At 41.3% G+C, this 20,705-nt stretch overlaps 1 protein-coding gene across 1 annotated transcript in view; it reads left to right on the forward strand.

Annotated features, from left to right (window-relative positions):
* The window catches only part of KDM3B (lysine demethylase 3B), a 58,918-nt gene that overhangs the window by 15,798 nt on the left and 22,415 nt on the right, over window positions 1-20,705 (forward strand). The window contains exons 2-13 of the mRNA XM_074155567.1: window positions 2,188-2,355; window positions 3,873-3,986; window positions 4,444-4,549; window positions 6,074-6,198; window positions 7,636-7,704; window positions 8,620-9,198; window positions 11,758-13,003; window positions 13,350-13,551; window positions 14,870-15,084; window positions 16,116-16,268; window positions 16,752-16,859; window positions 19,972-20,099. Of these exons, the coding sequence (XP_074011668.1) occupies window positions 2,188-2,355; window positions 3,873-3,986; window positions 4,444-4,549; window positions 6,074-6,198; window positions 7,636-7,704; window positions 8,620-9,198; window positions 11,758-13,003; window positions 13,350-13,551; window positions 14,870-15,084; window positions 16,116-16,268; window positions 16,752-16,859; window positions 19,972-20,099 (3,213 nt within the window). The remainder of the gene's footprint in view (window positions 1-2,187; window positions 2,356-3,872; window positions 3,987-4,443; window positions 4,550-6,073; window positions 6,199-7,635; window positions 7,705-8,619; window positions 9,199-11,757; window positions 13,004-13,349; window positions 13,552-14,869; window positions 15,085-16,115; window positions 16,269-16,751; window positions 16,860-19,971; window positions 20,100-20,705) is intronic.

Raw genomic sequence — 20,705 nt, forward strand, 5'->3', positions numbered from 1 at the left:
TAGTGAATCCATGTTGTCCAATGATTGCGTTGTCCTTTAAATGTCTTTTAATAGCACCCTGTGTGATTTTCATAATTTCTCCAGGCGCTGAGGTTAGACTAACAGGTCTGTAGTTCCCCAGGTCTCCCCTCGTGCCTTTCTAGTAAATTGGAATTACGCCGGCTGGCTGCCAGTCAGCAGGGACCTCCCTGGACCTTTAGTAGGTGATTGAGAGGGCTCTGGCTGTAACCTCTGCTGGCACGTTACAGACGGCATTGCTGCTGCTTTGTATGTGATGAGTACACAGTATTTGTCAGAATATTTAGGGAGCCTCTTAAATGTGGAATAGTCATCTTGAGGTTCATCACAGGGTATTTATTTCAGTTTTTTTCTTTTGTCTTTTTCTTTCTTTCTTTTTTTTTTTTTATAAACCAGGGAGTATTATATTAAATTTGGAGCTAAAAAGTACAGCTATTCCACCTCATCAATTTATGATGATTCATAGAAATGTGAGGTGTCTTATGGGCTAAGACTGAAAGAAATTTCCTTATAGTCTTACTTCATGTGTGTCAGAAGGCAAATTCAGTTGTTTATGTCTTGTGTGAAGTAATAAATTAAACATAAACCTAATAGGTATCCTTATTTATTTGGGCCAGAGTGGTAAGCTGCACTTCATGGCTTGTTTGAATTTTGTCTGCCTTTAGTGATCCTTGCCATCTAGTTTAAGGGGACATGCTAGTGAGGGGTCCTGTCTTTGTAGTTATTTATAAAATCTCCCCTCCTTTTCATCAAATTCTTAAATATCTTGCTAAAATGCATGTATTCCAAAGTCAGCATTGTTCTGATAGTTCTTTTTGACAGCCTTTTTTCATATAACCTTTATGATAAAAGAATCATAACAAGATGTTTACCTCGCTAATACTGTACACATAAAAAAATAATTCCGTTTTGTTATTCTTACGTGACAGACCTCTCTTTATGTCGCATTCGGAAAAGGTGTTCAGTACAGTTTCTGCTATTTTGCTGAAATGTGTTGAATTGAAGGAGGGATATCTTGAAAGGTCCAGTCTTTCTCTGCAGGGCCGCTTGAGCAGTAATGGAGTTCGAGAATTCATCAGGAGAGTTGCTTCATGTTCTCTCCCTCTCCCCTGGAGTCTGAGCTTTTCAGTCTGGGGGAGGAGTGCATGAGTGGTCTCTAATACCCTTCAACGAGGGTCACTGCTAAAGCAGAGGGCTGTCTGTCTCTGGTTAGTACCCTGTTACCCACAGGGATCTTGTAATCATTACAAAACTGGGTTTTGACTGTCCAGCTTAAGGTGTTTCTTAGCTGATGAGGAATTTCTTGCTGGTCGTCTGAAACGTTTGATTATATTTGTGTAGGATATAAGTTCTGTAGATGGAAGATTGGAATGTGACTGTATTTTACCATTTAATAGCCCTAGTTGTTAGGAAGTGGAATGAGACTTGTAACCTGTGTTCCTGTTCTTAGCATTCTTGCCATGTAATTTCATATGACTTTAACATTTGTCCTTTGTGATAGAAAAAAAGAGGATGGTATCTCAGAACAGTGATATAGAATTGTAATGTGGTTTATATTGTCGTGCTTGGAAGTAGGGCAATGAAAAATCTAGTGAGTGGGTATTTCTGGATAATTTCATGCCATCCAAAATACTCGCACTTTGTTCAGGGAGTTTACTAATGTACAAGGCAACGCAAAACTTCTGATTGAGACTGGATTTCACAAACACAAACTTTCCTGGCACAAATCCTGAAGGATTTAATTCTGTGAATGTCAGTTAACCATACTGATACAGACTGCCTGTTGAAGTGCCAAAGAATTGTGTCTCAATTCTCTAAAAAATTCCGATGTAAAAGAGTCTTGCATTGGATCATCAGCTGTATTTTGGGATAAACGATTTTCAGATCTTCAATTTTGTATGGGCAAGTGCAGCATTTGGAGCCAGTGGTATGTGTTTGGGAATAAATGATTTTTCATAGGTTAGTAATTGCTGTGAATTTGATTCCTGTTTCTTTTGTAATGTTTGATAGCTATGTAGATGTGATGTTCTCAGTGTTATCATTACCATACTTACCCTGATTTTTCTACTAAAACTGTCTCCTTATCCATAGGGATTGTAGGAATCCATTTTTTTTAATCAGTGTCTGAAAAGAGCTGAAATGCCTTCTAATTTATTTTTTTTTTATCAGATCTTTGTGGAATTCGATGGTTGTAACTGGAAGCAACACGCCTGGGTGAAAGTCCATGCTGAAGAAGTTATAGTGTTGTTGCTGGAAGGATCGTTGGTTTGGGCACCTCGAAGTGATCCCGTTACGCTTCAGGGGACTCGAGTCTCCCCGGCACAGTGGCCTGCGCTGGTGAGTATTTGGCCGAAATCTTCTCTCATCCTCAGAGGTTTACATCAACTCTTCTGTGAAACATGAGGCTTGTATATCATACAGGGCACTGTGGCGAAAATAAGGGCAGACAAGGAGGGTTATAAACATGCTCAAGTGACCTGCAGCAGAGGTGTAGGAAAACACATACATCACACTAATTGTTGTTTAGTCTTGTGTGCTTGACAAGTAGAACATAACATGGGTCTGTAATAGAGGCACCCTATTGAACACGCTCGAGATTTCCCCCTGCCCCTGCAGTTTAATTTCGTCTCGGAAACTGTGTTTATGCAGGATCAGTTTCTTTCAGGTGATTCCCAAGTGTCTTGATATCTGAGTGATTTGGGGGTGTTACCATAGTCGGCGTGCTGACTGTGTAACGAGTTGTGTCAGAACCTGTTAGAAAACTGTTAGAAGCAAATATGGGTCCACTAAGATCCCAGAGTATTTTTACTGTAACTCAAGCTATATCTTGCTGAAAAAAATGTTTCCATCCCCTGTACTCTGGACAGCCACATGACTAGTCAAGCTTTCACTGAGGACTGGAGGCCTACCCAAATAACTGGATGGGAATTAGCCAAAGCACCAGCATACATAGTACAATGTAGACAATTCTGGGAAGCCAGATATTTAGCATTACGAAGTGGATGGTTGGGTTTTTTGAGGGAGTGATTTTGGGTTTGGGTTTTTTCTTGACATATATCACTTATGCATGTGTATTCATCCTTCCTCATCTCTTTCTTGTAGTCATGTTCACTTTTAGGAGATAGTTTTACATAAACTGAGAAAATAAATTTTATATTAATACTCTCGTGTGCAGGGTAATGGAGTGTGAACAAACGGTAATAGCTGTTAAGGGAAAAATGTCATGAATACTTGTGTGTTAAAATCATGTAAGTGTGAGACAGATAACACGTTCCAGAGACTCCAGTGGTTGGCAGCTTTCTCTTCCATCAGCAGATTACGTTATAAGGTTATAATTCTGATTCTACTAGGTATTTTTAGTGATTTATCCTGCAGCTTGAATATCAATAGTACACTTGTTACGAACTTCAGTTTTGCATAAAACACTAGCAAAAAAAGCTCCTCTTTAGTAGTATGCCTATAAATTACACCTGACTTCTGTATGGGAATGAAAATGCTCCTTTCAGGAGGCTATAACTGAAATATATAGAATAGTTTGAACCATTAACCAAAGCGTTTTTTTAATCTGAGCATCAGAAGAAAAAACAAATACCACAAAAGGTGTTTTCAGCTCTAAGTTCCAGTGAAGCAGTGGAGACAATTTTCTGTAATTCCTATGCCATGCTTGCAAAAGTTATTGGCTTAGACATAAAGTGTAATAATTTGCATTAAAACTCAGACACTGGGTGGTGCAACTTGAGAAAGGAAACTTTTTATTCGTTGTGATACTTAAATAGTATGTGAAAACAACTGTTGTTGGCCTGGATGTGTGTACAGTCACTTTTATAACCTTTGGTTTTTGTTTTTCATCACAGACCTTCACTCCTCTAGTAGATAAGCTGGGTTTAGGCTCTGTGGTGCCAGTGGAGTTTCTTCTGGACAGACATTTACGTTTCCTGTCTGATGCCAGTGGATTGCGCTTGTTTCAGGTATTTGAACTGTGTTCAGTTAAAGCGCAAATTTAACTTTGTGCTCTGTTTGTCAGATTACTTTTTTTTTTTTTTTTTTTGCCGTTCCACCTACATAGTCTTGTCTTCCTCCTTTCGCTGCCCTGTCATGTATTTATGTTTGTTTCCCTGCTCTTCCAGATGCTTACGCTAACCTGCATCTGTATTGGAAAAGTCCTAGTTCCTCTCCATATTGGTCAGTTGGAGAGCAAGCTGTTAAGCATTGTGTAGCTGATAATTGCAATGGAAGTTTTGCAACAGCTTTTGCTTAGCTAGTCCTTTTTTTCCTCCTTGCATGTTCAGCAGTGTTTTCTTAATTTTACTTTTTTTTGGATTGTCAGTCTCTGAGAGCAGTCCAAGAAGAGCTGTCCCTTTAGAAACTAATGATTCTATTACCTTAAAAGACTATACTTATGTTAAAACTGTTTATTTTCGGCAGATGGGAACAGAGAGTCAAAATCAGATTCTGCAGGAACAGCCTTCACTAAGAGAATCTGTCAATGCATTGATCAGTGACCAGAAGCTTCAGGAGATATTTAGTAGAGGTGAGACCATTTCTCTCTCAGAACTACTTTGTCATGGAAGAGTTAGACTATGCTGGGATTTATGAAGGAGAAGTGTAATAGTATCTGTTACTGGTTGATTTGGAAGGTGAATTTTCTGTATTGTTTTGCAAGTTCTTTACAAAGAAGTGTTGTTTTGTCATAGATACAGGTGAGCAGTTGCTGAGATAAAACCAGAAATATGATCACTGAAGATGTAGTTAAAGTAGGACAACATATTATTGATAACGTCCATGTGTTTACAGCTTCTCTTATTTCAAGTTATAGTTTTGAATTTTTAAAATTGTAGTCCTGTTGTATGGTTCTGTTCTGTAATTCTCGAAACTTAGGAGTGAAATTTCTCTGTAGTTGATGATCTTTAAAAAAAAAAAACACACCAACAAACCACCTTGTTATGTCAAATTCAAATTTTGGCATTTTGATAATTAATACATAAATTGTTTAAGTTGTAGCATGGCTGTGGCTGCTCAGCATAGAGTTAATACCTTAATTGTTGTCTGGATTGTGTATTAGGGTTAAGCCTGATTTCAGTTTTTGTTGTCAGAGTGGAGTAGTGAGAGTTCAAGAGAGTTCAAGTGCTAAAAAGATTTTCTACCCAGAGTTTGAGGTCATGGGCCAGGTGGCCACCCTTGATGTAGGCCACTGTATTACATTTGAAGGACAATGTAATTCTTCATTGGGGATTTGGTGCCTTTCAGTTAAATAAAATGTTTATTGATAAAAACGCTATGAGGACAATACTTCTTACGTGAGCAAGTAGCTTCAGAATTGCTGAGTTGGGAGCCGCCTTCTTAAGCGCCTAGTTGTGGTTGTATCCAATATAGGCTGTTGGATCGTGTGCATTTTGGTGACCTAATATTAAGGGGGTTTTTGCCTAGAATTAGGGTAGGAGGAAAGCTCTGCATGCTGACGTGGAGGGCGATGGCAGGGTCAGAGGAAACCTTTCTGTAGATGATCCCTTACCCATGTCAAAGAACTAAGATTGATTTAGAGACACTGGATATTTGTGCAGTTATATTAAATTTTCCGTGGTTACAAATACATGCTTCTGTTCTGAACTGCATGCAGTTTATTCTGGGATTTGATACATCTGGACTGAGTCAGAATGCTATGACTGTCCCCTGGGTTGATGCTTCATAATTAGTGACTTGTAGATTAGAAAGCAAAAGGTTTTAATTAGCAGGGAGCCCCTGTCTAGCTTGATTTTGTGAAAGGAGTGAGTTTATTTTGATCTTTCGCATTCTTTTTTTACTTGTAAACTCCATTAATTTTGTCTTTACAATAGCTTTGAGTTACAGCAGTGACGGCTTATTGAATTTTTACAATAGAATGCTTGGCTTATGCAGGATTTGCAGCAGAAGCCCTCGCATTTTAGTTTCTTTCCACCTGAAAGGTGACACTTCAAGCCAGAAGAACTCTTTTTTTTTTTTTATTTTATTGTGTGACTCTGAACTAGTATGACAGAAAGCTTGGCTGGAAAATGTGCTGAAAGTCCTTCTTTTCCAGGTCCTTACAATGTCCAAGGCCAAAGAGTTAAGGTGTACCAACCAGAGAATGAAAATAGCTGGCTCTGTGGTGTTGTGAGTCATCAAGACCCAATGACTCGTCTTATGGAGGTGTCTGTGACTGAGGTAAAAATACGAAACGCTGCTTTGGTGTTCCTAAAATACCATTCCTCAATATCTCATGGAGAATGACAGCTTCACCAAAACTTGTACTTTTGGTTCTTTGTTATTTGATTTAAAAGATGTGTCATTATCCATGCTGTGATTCACAGATTTTTTAAATTTTGTTTTGTTATGATGACTTTCCACAATAAATGATGATACGTAGCCCATTTCTATAAAAGAAGCTATCAGAACTTCTTTGAAAATGAGTGCTGTATCAAAAAATACTGGAAGTGGCTTTCTGGATGGAAGAGGGTGCTGATGTGCAGAACTTTCTGGGTCTGTTACGGTGTGGTCTCCCTGTGCCTTCTCTCGGCTGCTACCTGACAGCGGTACAAGAGGTTTGAAACAAATGTAGAATAGACAACAAAGTCTTAGTCTAAACAAAATTGATTGATGTATTTTAGATTAGGCTCTTTACTTTTGCCCTGTTCCTATCAGTAAACCTGGTGAGTGTTGTAAACAGCACAGAGCATCTGTGCACTGCTGGAGTTGTCTGGTTTGTATTTTAAGTGTGGTCTGACAGTTCAGTCTACAGCAGCCCGCTCAATGGCTTCCATTTCCAGGACCAGATAGGAACACGTCTGTGGTGCTGTGTGTAAATTGCTGTAGCAGCAGCACTCTTCTCGGGTTTTTGGGTCCTGTCCTATGTCCCAGGCCCTTGTCCCCGTAGCCTTTTCGATATGCGGTAAAATTCATGTGCAGAACGAACGCACTGAACATGCCCAGTAAATCTTGTGTACACATGCAGTGATCCTGCACTCTGACTAATGGATTAATTGCTGGTGCACAGGAAAAAAGTGTGCTACTGTGGTAAATAAATACAGTACTTTGGAGAGGCACTGAAATTGTGGAGTATATGTTTTCAGCAGATACATGCTAGGAAGCACGCAACTTACTGTGTATCTCAAAAGGTAACCTCCAGGTGCAGTTGCAGAGGTTGGGTATTCATCACTCCCTTTCGTAGAGTCATAGAATGGTTTGGGTTGGAGGGGACCTTAAAGATCATCTAGTTCCACCCCCTGCCATGGGCAGGGACACCTTCCACTAGACCAGGTTACTTTTATGGAGACGCTAATGAGGATAGTTAGCACAAGCTGGTGTGCTTCGTTCCAGAATGTGATGAATGCCTCTGGAGACACTCAGTGGAACAAATATGCAAGGAAACAGTGGTAGCAATCAAATCTGAAAGTTTTTGAAATAGAGAAGGAGCAAAAGGATAGAAGGTAAACTGGAAAGGTGTAATATTATTAAGGTAGTGGGACAGAAAGAAAATGGGAGGGGGGCTGCAGAGTAACCCTGTGTTTAAGTGTCTCTTACGTTGATACTATATATTCTGAATTAAAAACTAACCTCTTTTCTTCCTCCTACCTCTTCAATATCTGTCTGCATAAAAATTAGAGTGGTGAAATAAAGTCGGTGGATCCTCGACTGATTCACGTGGTGATGGATAACGCTTCTCCAAGCGAGGTACTACAACAATTCGGGTCTCGTATATACAGTGTGAAACTCCATAAAGATTAAGATATAAAACATCTAAAACACAGAAACAACTGAAAACTTATGCTGTGTTCACCGTGGGCTTTTTGGGAGGAAATTGGTAATTGGAAGAGGAAAATTTTCTTTACCACTTTGAGAGATGGTCATGGCTTTGTTTAAACAATCTTCTCTTTTCATTCAGGCCTGTTTTACTAAGTTCAGCATGGATCTTGCGGGAGGGGTTCAACAAACATAGTTGTTGTGCTCCGTTTTAAAGTGTAGCGCTCTGATAAAGAGCGTCTCTGTGCTCACTGCCTTTTTCTAATGGGATCACTCTGTGCTTCTTCACAGACCTTTTAGGCACTTCTAAAAAACACCCTCTGGCTTCTCTGAGGCAGGCTTGTGTGCTTGTGGCTTTTCATTCCTCAGTTGAGAGGTTCCACGATAGCATTTAAACCTGTGTTTTTACCCTAGGCTAAAGGGCAAGCTGTCTCCTGTGCTTTGGATAGTGGACAGGAAGCGTGCCCTTCAGAAGGACTGTGGAGATTAGACTTGTAGCAAAAATTAGTGTACAGATAATTTTCATACATTAGCAAGAACTATGTTGGAGTATTACCATGTTGCATGTTTCCCAAAATCTGCCATGAATGTGGTATGTGCTGCTTTGCTGTAGCTACTCAGCTAGAAAGTTTATTGTGAAGATCCTATCCTAGTACAAAAAAAGACAAGACTACTTACGCTTGTGTTCTGTGTTCACGTAGTGTCTTTTCTTAGATGTCTCAATTTGTGATTAAATGTTCCTAACCTTAAAAGAAGCGTAAGTGATTCTGTTCTAACAGCAAAATGTTCTTTGAGCAGGTATCCTGATTGTTCTGTTTAGTGATTGTGTGGTTTTGTCTGTTGTAGGGAGGGAGCCTAAAAGCACCTAAGTCATCTAAAGGGAAAAAGAAGAAAGAAAGTCTGGAGGGAAAGGATGGACGGAGGAGGAAAAATGCTTCAGATTCTGGGTGTGATCCTGCAACAAAGAAGCTGAAGGAGAGGGGTGAGGTGGACAATAATGGTAGTGACGGAGGCGAGGCAAGCAGAGGTCCTTGGAAAGGAGGCTCCAATAGCGAACCAGGACTGGATCCAAGGGCCAAACAGTTGCCTTCATTCATTCCTCAGATTAATCGCAGTATTCGCTTTGCCACTTACACCAAAGAGAATGGCCGAACACTAGTAGTTCAGGATGAGCCGGTTGGCGGTGACACACCATTGCCCTTCACTCCGTTTTCCTCTGTGGCTGGGCAAGCGTTACTAGTTGGATCTGGATGTAAAGAGACAGGAAAATCACTGGAACAGGGTGGCCAAGGCACAGTGACTTCTGCAGCTGCAGTTACTACAACTGCTTTGACGCCAACAACTGTGAGAATCTCTGATACCAGTTTGCCAGCAGTTACTGGGCAGGAGAAACTGAAAACAGGCCGATTGCAGGCCCAGGGAGAGGTGAGTAGGTCACAAATCCAGCATTTGTGGATTTGCAAAGATCTGTTGCAAAGACGTGGATTTGCAACAGATTCCTGTTAGAAAGTGTGTCCTTGGTATTGAGAAAATTACTTTTCTCTGATGAGTCCCCCCCTCCCAAAGGAAGCCTTCCTGTTACCTGATCTAAGAAAGAACTCAAAAGAAAATGAAGATAACTTGGTGGAGGAGTTGCAAGAGACAAATTTTTTTATCACTCTTACCTTTATTCAGCCTTAATCTGAGAAATGGAGCCTTAAAATCACTTTAAGCACTGCACTTGATATAATTAATTTTGTGTCATGTGGAAGATAATCTACTCAATATCTCTTGCCTTTATATAAACAAATATGCATGAGAATGTGCACTGAGTTGAACATTTAAGTTACTTAAAAAAAAGCCTCCAAATCAGAAAGACAATGAGTCTACATTTAAAGGACCTTTTCTAGATGCCCAGCTTCTCTGTTACAGCTATGATATCTCCGTAGTAGAAAAATGAGCAGTCGCATCATATACAGTCTAGGGCTGAAAACAAGGAAGTAAGTAAAACATTTGAGATAGGTACCTTTTAGAATAAATTTTAGTAAAGAGCTCAGTCCAGAAGCAGCTTGAAGACCTTTTAGTTATGCCTTTGTTTTCAAGGGGAAAAGTGGAAAAATAGAAGGGAAATCCCTAAAATCAAAATAGAAGACTCTTTAAGTAATCAAATGAAGGCTTATAAAAACAAAACAAAACCCCACCTCAGTAGGTATAGCAAAAATTAAGAAACCCATGGTCTACTATATAAAAAAAGTGAAGAAAATGTGAGATACATTAGAGAGCCCAAGATGATTGCCAGGAGGTTAAATGGGTTACTTTCATCCCTGTCTTTAGTATTAGCTAATGGAAGGGGGAGAATGTGGGGTGTTTACCTTGGGATAAGGATTCCTAGATGGTGAAGTGTAAAGGAGAAATAGAATTGTAGAAGATAGGAGTGTTGCATAATTAAGTTGTTATATGGCAATATAACCTGCTCTCTCTTCCACCACCCCTACCCCCCAAATTAAAAAAAGAAAAAAAAAAAGAAAAAAAAAAAAGAAGAAAAAAGTTCAGAGTGGGACTACCTAAAAATTGTGTAGGTGAACAGTCATATCATCAATGGTATTAAGGAATAATTTTAGTTGTACTGAGAAATTTTGGTACCATGTCTTCTTCCTTCCTTCTCTCTACCCACAAATCATTATTTTAAATCATTATTAATTATCTGGTGTCAGGATATGCAGGCAGACCTCTAATCCATTTCAAACTGTTTTCCTTGAGGGAGGGAACCTGACATAAATCAGTAAGAGTGTTGTAGATAGTTCACATGTATTATTGCTTCAGACTGTCCACTTTATCACAGTGTGATTTGGTCCCTGAGATTACTTATAAGATTGGTTTGTATTCATATTTATATGCTTTTTAAAATTGTTAGAACTCAGTTTGTGAAAATTACTTTGGCTCTAAAAAGAAATATCTGAAATCCTAATGTCTGGGGCATGTCATGGGGGACATTGATATGTTATTAAAGTTATTACAGCTGGAGGCTGATAGCAAGGAACAAGCTAAACATTAGTTTGCAGTGTAATAGGTATGCAGTGACACTAATGACCAGTAAGATATGTTGTACAGAGGCTGTGGTTGTATTTAACATGGCCTTGGAGTATAAGCGTACTAATCATGAGTATTCCTCATGAGAAGAAACCCAAGGAATAGAACTGCTGAATGAGTTGCAGAATATAATCAGTTACAGTAGGACTGTAAGAATTGGAAAATCTGAGTAAGTATAAATTGAGAGGAGAACAAGTGAATATTCCATATCACAGTTACAGGTCTAGTAGAAATCTGCAATAGTAGTTTCTAGTAGAAATCTGCAATTCAGAAAACTTCCCCAGTATTTAAAGATTGTAAAAAATTAAGCCCTTTATGCTTAACCTCTACTGAGTAATTCCCTGGAAGGCACCATGTCATAGGCATCTATCTACCTGTCGGCAGCCATGGAACAGTTTGTTCACTAACTGCTAGAGGGCTTTCTTTGTTTAATTAACTTTGTAAACTAAGTTAATTATTTCAAGGGTGCTGGTTAAGTGGGAGAAGCTCCAGGGTGATCTTGGGGGAGGGTGAAAGAGAGAAAATTATTGACAAGCAGTTTCATTTAATGTTCCCTTCTTGCTGATTTGAATTAAAACAATCAGCAGTTTAAATAACTTGGGTTTTTGTGAATTATTTGACCTTGAGTCTCACTTTTGTTCTCAATCATGATAAGAAATTCAGTGTTCATTTTCTCCATGTGTATTTAGCATGTAATGGACACTGTTAGCTCATTAATTTCAATAGCTTGTAGGCAGGAAAAATTAGTCTAGCAGAATCTTTAAAGAAGTTCCTTCATTGTAAGTAATTCTGCTGGAAGTTTCTGTTACAGGTGAATAAGGAGAATGCTAATTGTACAATTAGATGAACCACAGTATTGCTGAATCAAACAAGAATCCTTCAATAGACTAATGCTTTTTAATTTTTTTTTTTTAGAATTCCCGGAATTCACTTTTGGCCTCTTCTGGATTTGGAGTGTCTCTCCCAAGTGCTCCCCAGTCCTTGGTATTTGGGGGTGGAAGGAGCCAATCAAATGGAGTGATGACTCCAGAAAGCAAGCCTTCTGGATTTCCTTTTGGCTGTAGTACTGGACAAGAGGCTCAGAAAGATTCTGATCTGTCCAAGAACTTGTTTTTTCAATGCATGTCCCAAAATCTACCTTCCAGTAACTACTTCACAGTCATTTCAGAGAGCTTGACTGAAGATGCTTCTAGTCGGGACTCGCTCAAGCAGTGTACAGAGGGTGTGGGTGCTGGGATCTGTAAAAGTAAAATTCTTTCAGCGGACACTAAGCCAGGAGGCCAGTCTGGCAGTTCTATGGAGCGGAAGCTGCCTGTGGAATCTATGCCTACCCTTACTCCAGCCTTTTCACGAAGTCTATTGAATACTCGCCCCGCAGATAGTCATGAAAACCTATTTTTACAGCCCCCAAAGTTATCAAGGGAGGAACCCTCAAACCCTTTCCTGGCATTTGCTGAGAAAGCAGAACTTAGTCCTTTCAGTGGCTTTGCATCTTCATCTCAGACAGGAGTTTCTACTCCGTCTGTACCTGTGGGTCATAAGGCTACTTCTGGCTGGCCGGAATCACTCACCTCTGCAGACTCTTCTCTAGCTAAGAAGAAAACCTTGTTTATAACAACTGACTCCTCAAAGATGATCTCCAGTACTCCCGGTTCAACAGTTGCTGCTGGCGTTCAGGGCCCTTCCACTGTAGGGAATGGCCGTTCCAGCTCACCAACCACCAACCTGACACAGCCTATTGAGATGCCCACACTTTCCTCCAGCCCAACAGAAGAAAAACCAGCTGTTGGACCTGGGCAGCAGGACAATCCTCTTCTGAAAACTTTTTCTCATGTGTTTGGCAGACACCCATCTAGCTTTTTCTCTTCACAGGCAGAGTTTCCCCAGGAGAACAAAGCTCCTTTTGAAGCTGTGAAAAGGTTCTCTCTAGATGAGCGGAGCTTGACATCCAAACAGGACTCGGACTCCAGTACCAATAGTGACCTGTCAGATTTGAGTGACTCTGAAGACCAGTTGCACGCCAAGGCTTGTATGAAGGGAATTCCAGACCACCTGATGGCAAAGCTGGGCCCCAACGCCGAGCGCAATGCTGAGCTGCTGCTAGGCAAAGGGAAAGGGAAGCAAACCCCAAAGGGCCGCCCCCGCACAGCTCCCCTAAAAGGTGATGACTTGAATGCAGGGTGTCTTGGAGGCCAAGGAGGTGGGATACTGGGATATCTCCTGTGTGATGAACTAACCACAGGTGTAAACCTCAGTAGGCAGGACACGGGACATTTACAAGGCTTGAGTTTAATGATTCTTGTACGTGAGTTAACATGTTCACTTTGAGAAATGTTTATGCATACATTTATCAGGACAAAAGTGTGGTATGCTGCAGATTTGAACAGTCTTGTTGGTTTTACACAGGTATGAGCGTACAGATCCCTGAAAATATGTTTTTTTGGGGCAGTATCCTTTTGCTTTTGCAGTTAACTAATGGATTTTTACTTCTACTTTGCCTCACCCAGTTGGCCAGTCTGTACTGAAAGATATGAGTAAGGTGAGGAAGCTGAAGCAGTCAGGTGAGCCTTTTCTCCAGGATGGGTCTTGCATCAATGTAGCTCCACATCTGCACAAGTGCCGGGAGTGCCGTCTGGAGCGGTACCGCAAATTTAAGGAACAAGAGCAGGACGACTCAACTGTGGCGTGTCGCTTCTTCCATTTCAGGAGGTGCTCAAATTCTTCCTTCCTTCATATGTAGTCTGTGGACAGAGCTTGGACCATGTCCAAGCACAAAGTAATTATCTTTTACTTACTTAATGTGCTTGGGTACAATAAAGAAGACTTTGAGTGTCTTGCATTTCCTCACATCACCTGAGTGGAATTCCCTCCCTGGGCAGGAAGAGCTGCTGTTGGAAAATACAGCCATGTGCTACGAAGTGAGCCTCCAGGCCCAGCTCAGGAGATGGAATTTGCTTTATTGTGTGGAATTTAACTGCTGGGTAGCAGTTTGTGTGCAGTAACTGTTCTCTCCCTCTTTCATTAAGGCGTTCAGAACAGAGATAAAATTTTAATTTGGTCAACAAGTAACTGAACATTGCCAGCATGAGGCTAGTGTTTGACTAGGTTTTGTTGAGTACAGAACTGATTTTTAGTAGAACACTAAAAATGTTTTCTCTCTGTGTTCTGTGCGTCTTCCGGTTCTTTGGCCTGTCCTGCTTCTCTTCATCTTCCTTAACTGACTATTCTAGCAAGTGCTATGCATCTTTTTCCAAAAAGATGTTTTTGCACTTTCTGGCATATAAATAATGAAGTGAATTTTTAGTAAGGATTATAGCTGCTTCTGTTCCTGAACCTGTTAAAAATTAATCTAGCTTTGAGGTTAAAGACAAGATTGTTTTTGCTCGAAAATGAAGTTACCTTTAATATTGGCAGGAGATGTTCAGGGTTCTGTAACTTACGTTACACCTTTTATGACACAAGGACTAGGAGGGTCAACAGCTACTGATCGAACAGTTGTGACTTGTCTCTATGGAGAGCAGTGGCAAGAATAAAATACAATACATTTTTGTATGTCTTGTAATGTGAACTGTTAGAACAGTTGCCAAGTGCTAGTGGCCCTAACCAGAACTGAAATATTGGTTTCCCAACAGTTGGGAAATAACTTTCTCCTGAGTTAAACTAGAGAATGAGAACCATGCACAATTTTACAAGCAGCAAATAAATTGAGTTTTGTCATCTCTTTCTATTAATAGTATAGAGAAATACGACTTACCAAGCTGTAGCGATTTCCTGTATGTGGAATTTCCCACCAATGCTTACTGGGACCTGGGGATTCATTCTAGTGGGTTTTGCGGCCGTTGCCTTTGTGTACCTTATTTTCTGTGTTATTTAGATTTGCGTAATAATTGTACTGGCTGTATAGTATAGCACTCTAGCTTGAGCCTTTTTTCCCCCCTTCTGGGTTTATATGCTGACATAGATGGCATTATAAGCTAGCTAAAGGTGGTTGAGCAGCTTCTCAGTTACTTCATCCTGTTTTCTGCAGGCTGATATTTACCCGGAAAGGTATTCTACGAGTAGAGGGTTTCTTGAACCCACAACAGAGTGACCCTGATGCCATGAGCCTATGGATTCCTTCCTCCTCCCCTGCAGAGGGGATTGATCTGGAAACTTCCAAATATATCCTGGCCAACGTTGGGGACCAGTTCTGCCAGCTCGTTATGTCAGAGAAGGAGGCAATGATGATGGTGGAACCACATCGTAAGCTGGGCTTTTGATGGGTTTTTTGTCCATCTTCTCTGTGTAATGTGTGTACAATGCAGTGGAATAGAGTTGAAAGTGTAATGCAATTTCTTGTTAAAATGCTGCTCCTTCCAAAGAGAAGGCTACGTTCACTTCTTTGGGGTGTGTGTAATTGTGGGACCAGCATTTGGGATTTTTCTTTTGGATCAGTGCAACATTGCTACCAAGGAAGCTAACAGTAACTTCCCCAGACATCATTAAATTATTTTTCAATAAATAAATGCAGAAATCAGCTGATCCATACTCCTAAGAAAATAGAAATAAGTCCAGAACACTTACTACAGTGACCGCCTATGCTTCAATGAGCAGCTTTACTTACATATTCCTAACCTGTTACACTCCGGGGACATCCCATAAAAGCTCAGGGCGTTCTAGGGAGGGAGCAGGGCCTGTGTTCAGCCTGCAAGGACTCAGCTGAGCAACCAGTTGCCAGGGTTGCTGCTGCAAGGAGAGTGGGTTTAGAAAAAAATTTCCTAAAGGTACCCAGTTCAGCCTGTTGCATGGGTAGCTCTGAATATCTGATTTTTCCATTTAGCTTCTGGGATGTACAAGGGCAGCCATTTGGAGAGGACTTCCCCTTCCTCAGCAAATGTGTTGGTTTAGAATCCAAAGAGTTGATAGGCATCCAGTTAGTAAAACTAAATATGCTTGCTTTATAGTTTTATAAGTTCATGTTATTTGTTCATAAAACTAGCAGAAGTTTTATGATTTTGCTGTAAGTTCCGTAAGTGCTTCTTGAAATTCAGTTACTAGAGAACTCTGTGCATTTTGGGACTTGACCTTGCACTTAAAAATGGGGATTTTAATTGTGTCACAGGACTAGGAACTCAAAGAACTTGTCTCTGGGTGTAAAAAGTATGTGTTTCTATACTCTGAGCTCAGGTCATGTTTCTGTGAATTATTTATTTATCAATGTTACTGTGATACTCTCAGGTGGGAGAAATGCAAAATGTCAAAGCAATGATTTCTAATGTTCCCTCTCTTTATAGAGAAAGTGGCATGGAAGCGAGCAGTACGTGGCGTGAGGGAAATGTGTGATGTATGTGAGACAACACTCTTCAATATTCATTGGGTTTGCCGCAAGTGTGGTTTTGGTGTCTGTCTGGACTGTTATCGGCTGAGGAAGAATCGTCCACGTAGTGGTGAGTACTGGATTTTTTTCCTCCCCACTGTAATCTTTGACCTGGCTGCGTTTCAGCAGGGTTAGTTTCTGGGAAGCTGTTGAAGGTTTTGTGGGAGAGTTAGTAAGTATTTGCTTGGGAGGCTGGAGGTTTGGAACTTTGGCAATACTGTCTTATGCTGCTGCTGTTCAGTTCTTTGTTTCCTTAGATGCCTGTGTTTTATCTATTTGGTTAGACTTTGATTATTAAAATTACAACATTAGCAGGCATAGGCTGTGTACTCAGAGAGACCACTTTATAGTTCCATTTTTTCCTCAGGGAGTATAAAAGAAAAATTAAGTAGTATCTTAACAGCTTGGAACCATGACAAGATGAGCTAGTAAACAGACGTTGCAAAGATCTCCTTTCTGTAACAAGGAGTTAGATTGATGCAGAAACATTCTTTATTGTAAAGTTTTAGTGACTTTTGTACAAAATTTTACTTTTTTTGTGCCTTTATTCCAGAGACGGAGGAAATCGGTGATGAGGAAGTCTTCTCATGGCTGAAGTGTGCAAAGGGTCAGTCTCATGAACCAGAGAATCTTATGCCGACACAGATCATTCCTGGTACAGGTAATGCTTAAAACCTGAAAGGAAAATTTCCAAATTTTATCTCAATTCTGAGCAAGCAAGTGGAAAAAATACTAAGATGGTTGGCGTTCTGTGTGATACCTCTTCTAGCATGGATTTAGAGGAGAGTTCCACTTGCTACAGCGGAAAGGTTGAAGGGAAGGTAACCCAAGTCAGATCAAGCCGTGAGTTTCAAGTTAACACCCTTCACATACTAGCTGCGACTTCTTGCGCTCAGCTGTTTTTAGTTGTATCAGTAAATTTGGTTAACTTGCAAGAAATATCTTTTCTGTTGGGGGGAGGAAAAGTGGTCAGTGCTGACCATTAACTTGACTGTTTACATAAGTGGTCCTAAAGATCATGGAATCATAGACTGGTTAGAGTTGCAAGGGACCTTAAGAATTATCTAGTCCCACCCCCTGCCCTGGGCAGGGACACCTCCCACCAGACCAGATTGCTCCAAGCCCCGTCCAACCTGGCCTTGAACCCCTCCAGGGATGGGGCAGCCACAGCTTCTCTGGGCAACCTGGGCCAGGCTCTCACCACCCTCAGAGTGAAAATTTCTTCTTTATGTTTAATCTACACCTACCCTCTTTCAATTTAAAACCATTTACCCTTGTTTTGTCACTACAGGCCCTGGTAAAGTCTCTCTCCATCTTCCTTATAATCCCCTTTTATGCATTGAAAGGTCACAGTAAGGTCTCCTCGGAGCCTTCTCTTCTCCAGGACAAAGCACACCAACTGTCTCAGCCTTTCTTCATAGGAGAGTTGTTCCAGCCCTCTCATCAGTTTTGTGGCTCTCCTCTGGACCCGCTTCAACAGGTCCATGTCTGTCTTGTGCTGGGCACCCGAGAGCTGGACGCAGGACTCCCAAGTAGCGTAAAGGGGGAGCATCCCTTCCCTCGCCCTGCTGGCCACACTGCTTTTGACGTAGCCCAGGATACAGTATGGCTTTCTGGGCTGCAGGCGCACATTGTTGGCTCGCATCCAATTTTTCATCTACCCGTATCCCCAAGTTCTCTTCTGCGGGGCTGTTCTCCATGCCTTCATCCCCCGGTCTGTATTGATTTTGGGGGTTGTCCCAACCCAGATGCAGGACCTTGCACTTGGCCTTGTTGAACTTCATGATGTTCACATGGGTCCACTACTCAAGCTTGTCAAGGTCCCTCTGGATGGCATCCCTTACCTCTAGTGAATCAGCTGCAGCACTCAGCTTGCTGTCATCCACAAGCTTGCTGAGGGTGCACTCAATCCCACTGTCTGTCATTGATGAAGATCTTAAATAGTATTGGTCCCACTAAGGACCCTTGAGGGACACCACCTGTTACTGATTTCCAGTTGGACATAGAGCCATTGACTGTAACTCTTTAGACAAGGCCATCCAGCCGATTTCTTACCCATTGAATAGTCCGTCTGTTAAACCGGTATCTCTCCAATTTAGCGGCAAGAGTGTTGTGGGGGACTGTGCTGAAGGCCTTACAGAAGCCGAGATAGATGACATCTGTTGCGCTTCCCTTGTCCAATGATGCAGTCACTCCATTGAAGGAAGCCACTAGACTAGTCAGGCACGATTTGCCCTTGATGAAGCTGTGTGTCTGTCTCTAATCACCTCCCTGTCTTCCATGTGTTTTGACATGTCTTCCAGCAGAATCTGCTCCATGATCTTACTGTGCACTGCCATGAGGCTGACTGGTCAGTAGTTCCCAGCGTCCTCCTTTGTACCCTTTTAAAAAAAGGGTGTGATAGTTCCCTTTTTCCAGTCACTGGGACTTTCCCTTGCCAAATTCAGCTTCAGCTGTGCCTTAGCTTTCCTGATCCCATCCCTTTACTTCCAGACAGCATCCCTATATTCTTCCCAGGATACATGTCCCTGGGAACAACAGGTACAGTAATGCTTCTCCTCAGGTCGCACAATCTATCTCCTGGATTAAAAAATCATCTTTAACACACTCCAAAAGTCTCCTTGACTGCTTACAGCTTGCTGTGCTGCTTTTCCATCAGGTGTCAAGGTGATTGAATTTTCCTATCAGGATCAGAGCCTGTGAGCATGATGCTTCCTGTAGTTGAAGAGAGAACACTGTGCCAGCAGGCGCCCCTTGGTTAGGCAGCCTGTAGTAAACACCAGCAGTGAGGCTTCCTTTGTTGGCTTGGCCCCTAATTTTTACCCATACGCTCTCAACCTGTTCATCACTGTTTTCAAAGACAGCTCTGTGCGATCAATCTGTCCTCCTCCATAGAGAGCAACCCCGCAGCAGTGCTCCACTTGTGCGATTTGTCCCCTCATGTTTCAGTGATAACGATTAGATCATAGCATTCTAGCTGCACAACAAATTGCAGCTCCTCCTACTTCTTCCCCACGCCGCGTGCATTGGTGTATTGGCACTTCAGCGGGGCTACCAACCTTGTCGGCTCTTGAGAGGAACATGCCTAAATTCCTTTGAGGCATTTCACAGGTGTTTCCCTAATGCATTGGTTCCTAATACATCAGCAGCCCCTGGCTCTTCTCTGTTGCTCAAATCTCCATCTCCTTCCCCTACTAAATCCAGTTTAAAGCTCTCTGTGTAAATCTGGCCGACTTGTTGGCAAAGACTCTCTTGCCCTGCTTGAGCAGGTGAATCCCATCAGCTCCCAAGAGACCAGACTTCTCAAAGGTAGATTAGTGGTCATAGAAGCCAAAACCTTGAGTATGTCACCAGCCACACCGCCAGGCGTTCACCTCTTCAGTTCATTACCTCCTTCCTCTTGCTGGGAGGACAGATGAGAACACCACCTGCACTCCTGATCCCTTTTAATGTTGCTCCAAGGGATATATAGTCTCTTGATGGTTTGAAGTTGCCTCATTGTGGTATCATTGGACCTTACATGGAATAGTAGGAGCAGATGATAATCTGTAGGATTTGCCAGGCTTGACAGCCTCTCAGTGACATCGTGAAATTAGTGTTAATACAGTTCTCCTCACTATTCAGAGACAAATGTCTTGTTATAGTATGTGGTCCTAAAGACGCTTAGCAGTAGTACTAAAAAAAAACCCCACCCCTCTGAATATATATTATAGGTAAATCCTTGTTTTAGATTTCTTCATGTGTGATATTAAAGATTGTCATTTTTTTTCCAGCGCTTTACAATATTGGAGACATGGTTCATGCAGCACGAGGCAAATGGGGTATTAAAGCCAATTGTCCATGTATTAACCGGCAGAACAAATCGGTGTTGAGACCAGCTGTCACTAATGGAATATCACAGGTATGTAACTTGAGGCTGAAATTGCCTTGTTTGACACTGTATTTCTAAGATCTATTAAAACGTTAGGTCGTGCAGACTAATCTGTCGTGAAGCGTAAACTTAATTTTTTCTGTATGTATTCTGACTGTTTTAGCTTAGCAAAAATCTTCTGGGACAGTTTTCAGGGATGTGTGCTTCAACTGTTATTTACTAAGTGGGTATTTGGGCTAATACTTTTACGTGGAAGTTGAGTAGGAAGCTGTTCATGTTGATGCTGTATCTTGACACAAACCACTATGACTAGCTTGCAACATGTGCATTTATTTTGTTCCACTTCCGGAATGTTATGCGGAATCTAGAACAGTTTTGGTTTTGTTCACACAAAAGTCCTCCTATAAAAAAAGGAATCAAAAAGCCTGGGCTTGTGTTAAAAGATGACGTGGTAAGAATTCATACCACTATACAAACTCTGATGCACACAGAGAAGCAGCTCCTGTACTCTGCTGCTACATAAGCATCGAGAAACTCTACTGTGCTCTTGAAGCAAACGAACAAACAAAAAATAAATGCATTGGATAACTAAAATGTCTCCCAAGTCAAACTCTTCCCTTTATTCAACATTTAGCA

This window comes from Numenius arquata, chromosome 11, assembly GCF_964106895.1.
Source record: "Numenius arquata chromosome 11, bNumArq3.hap1.1, whole genome shotgun sequence".
NCBI lineage: Eukaryota > Metazoa > Chordata > Aves > Charadriiformes > Scolopacidae > Numenius > Numenius arquata.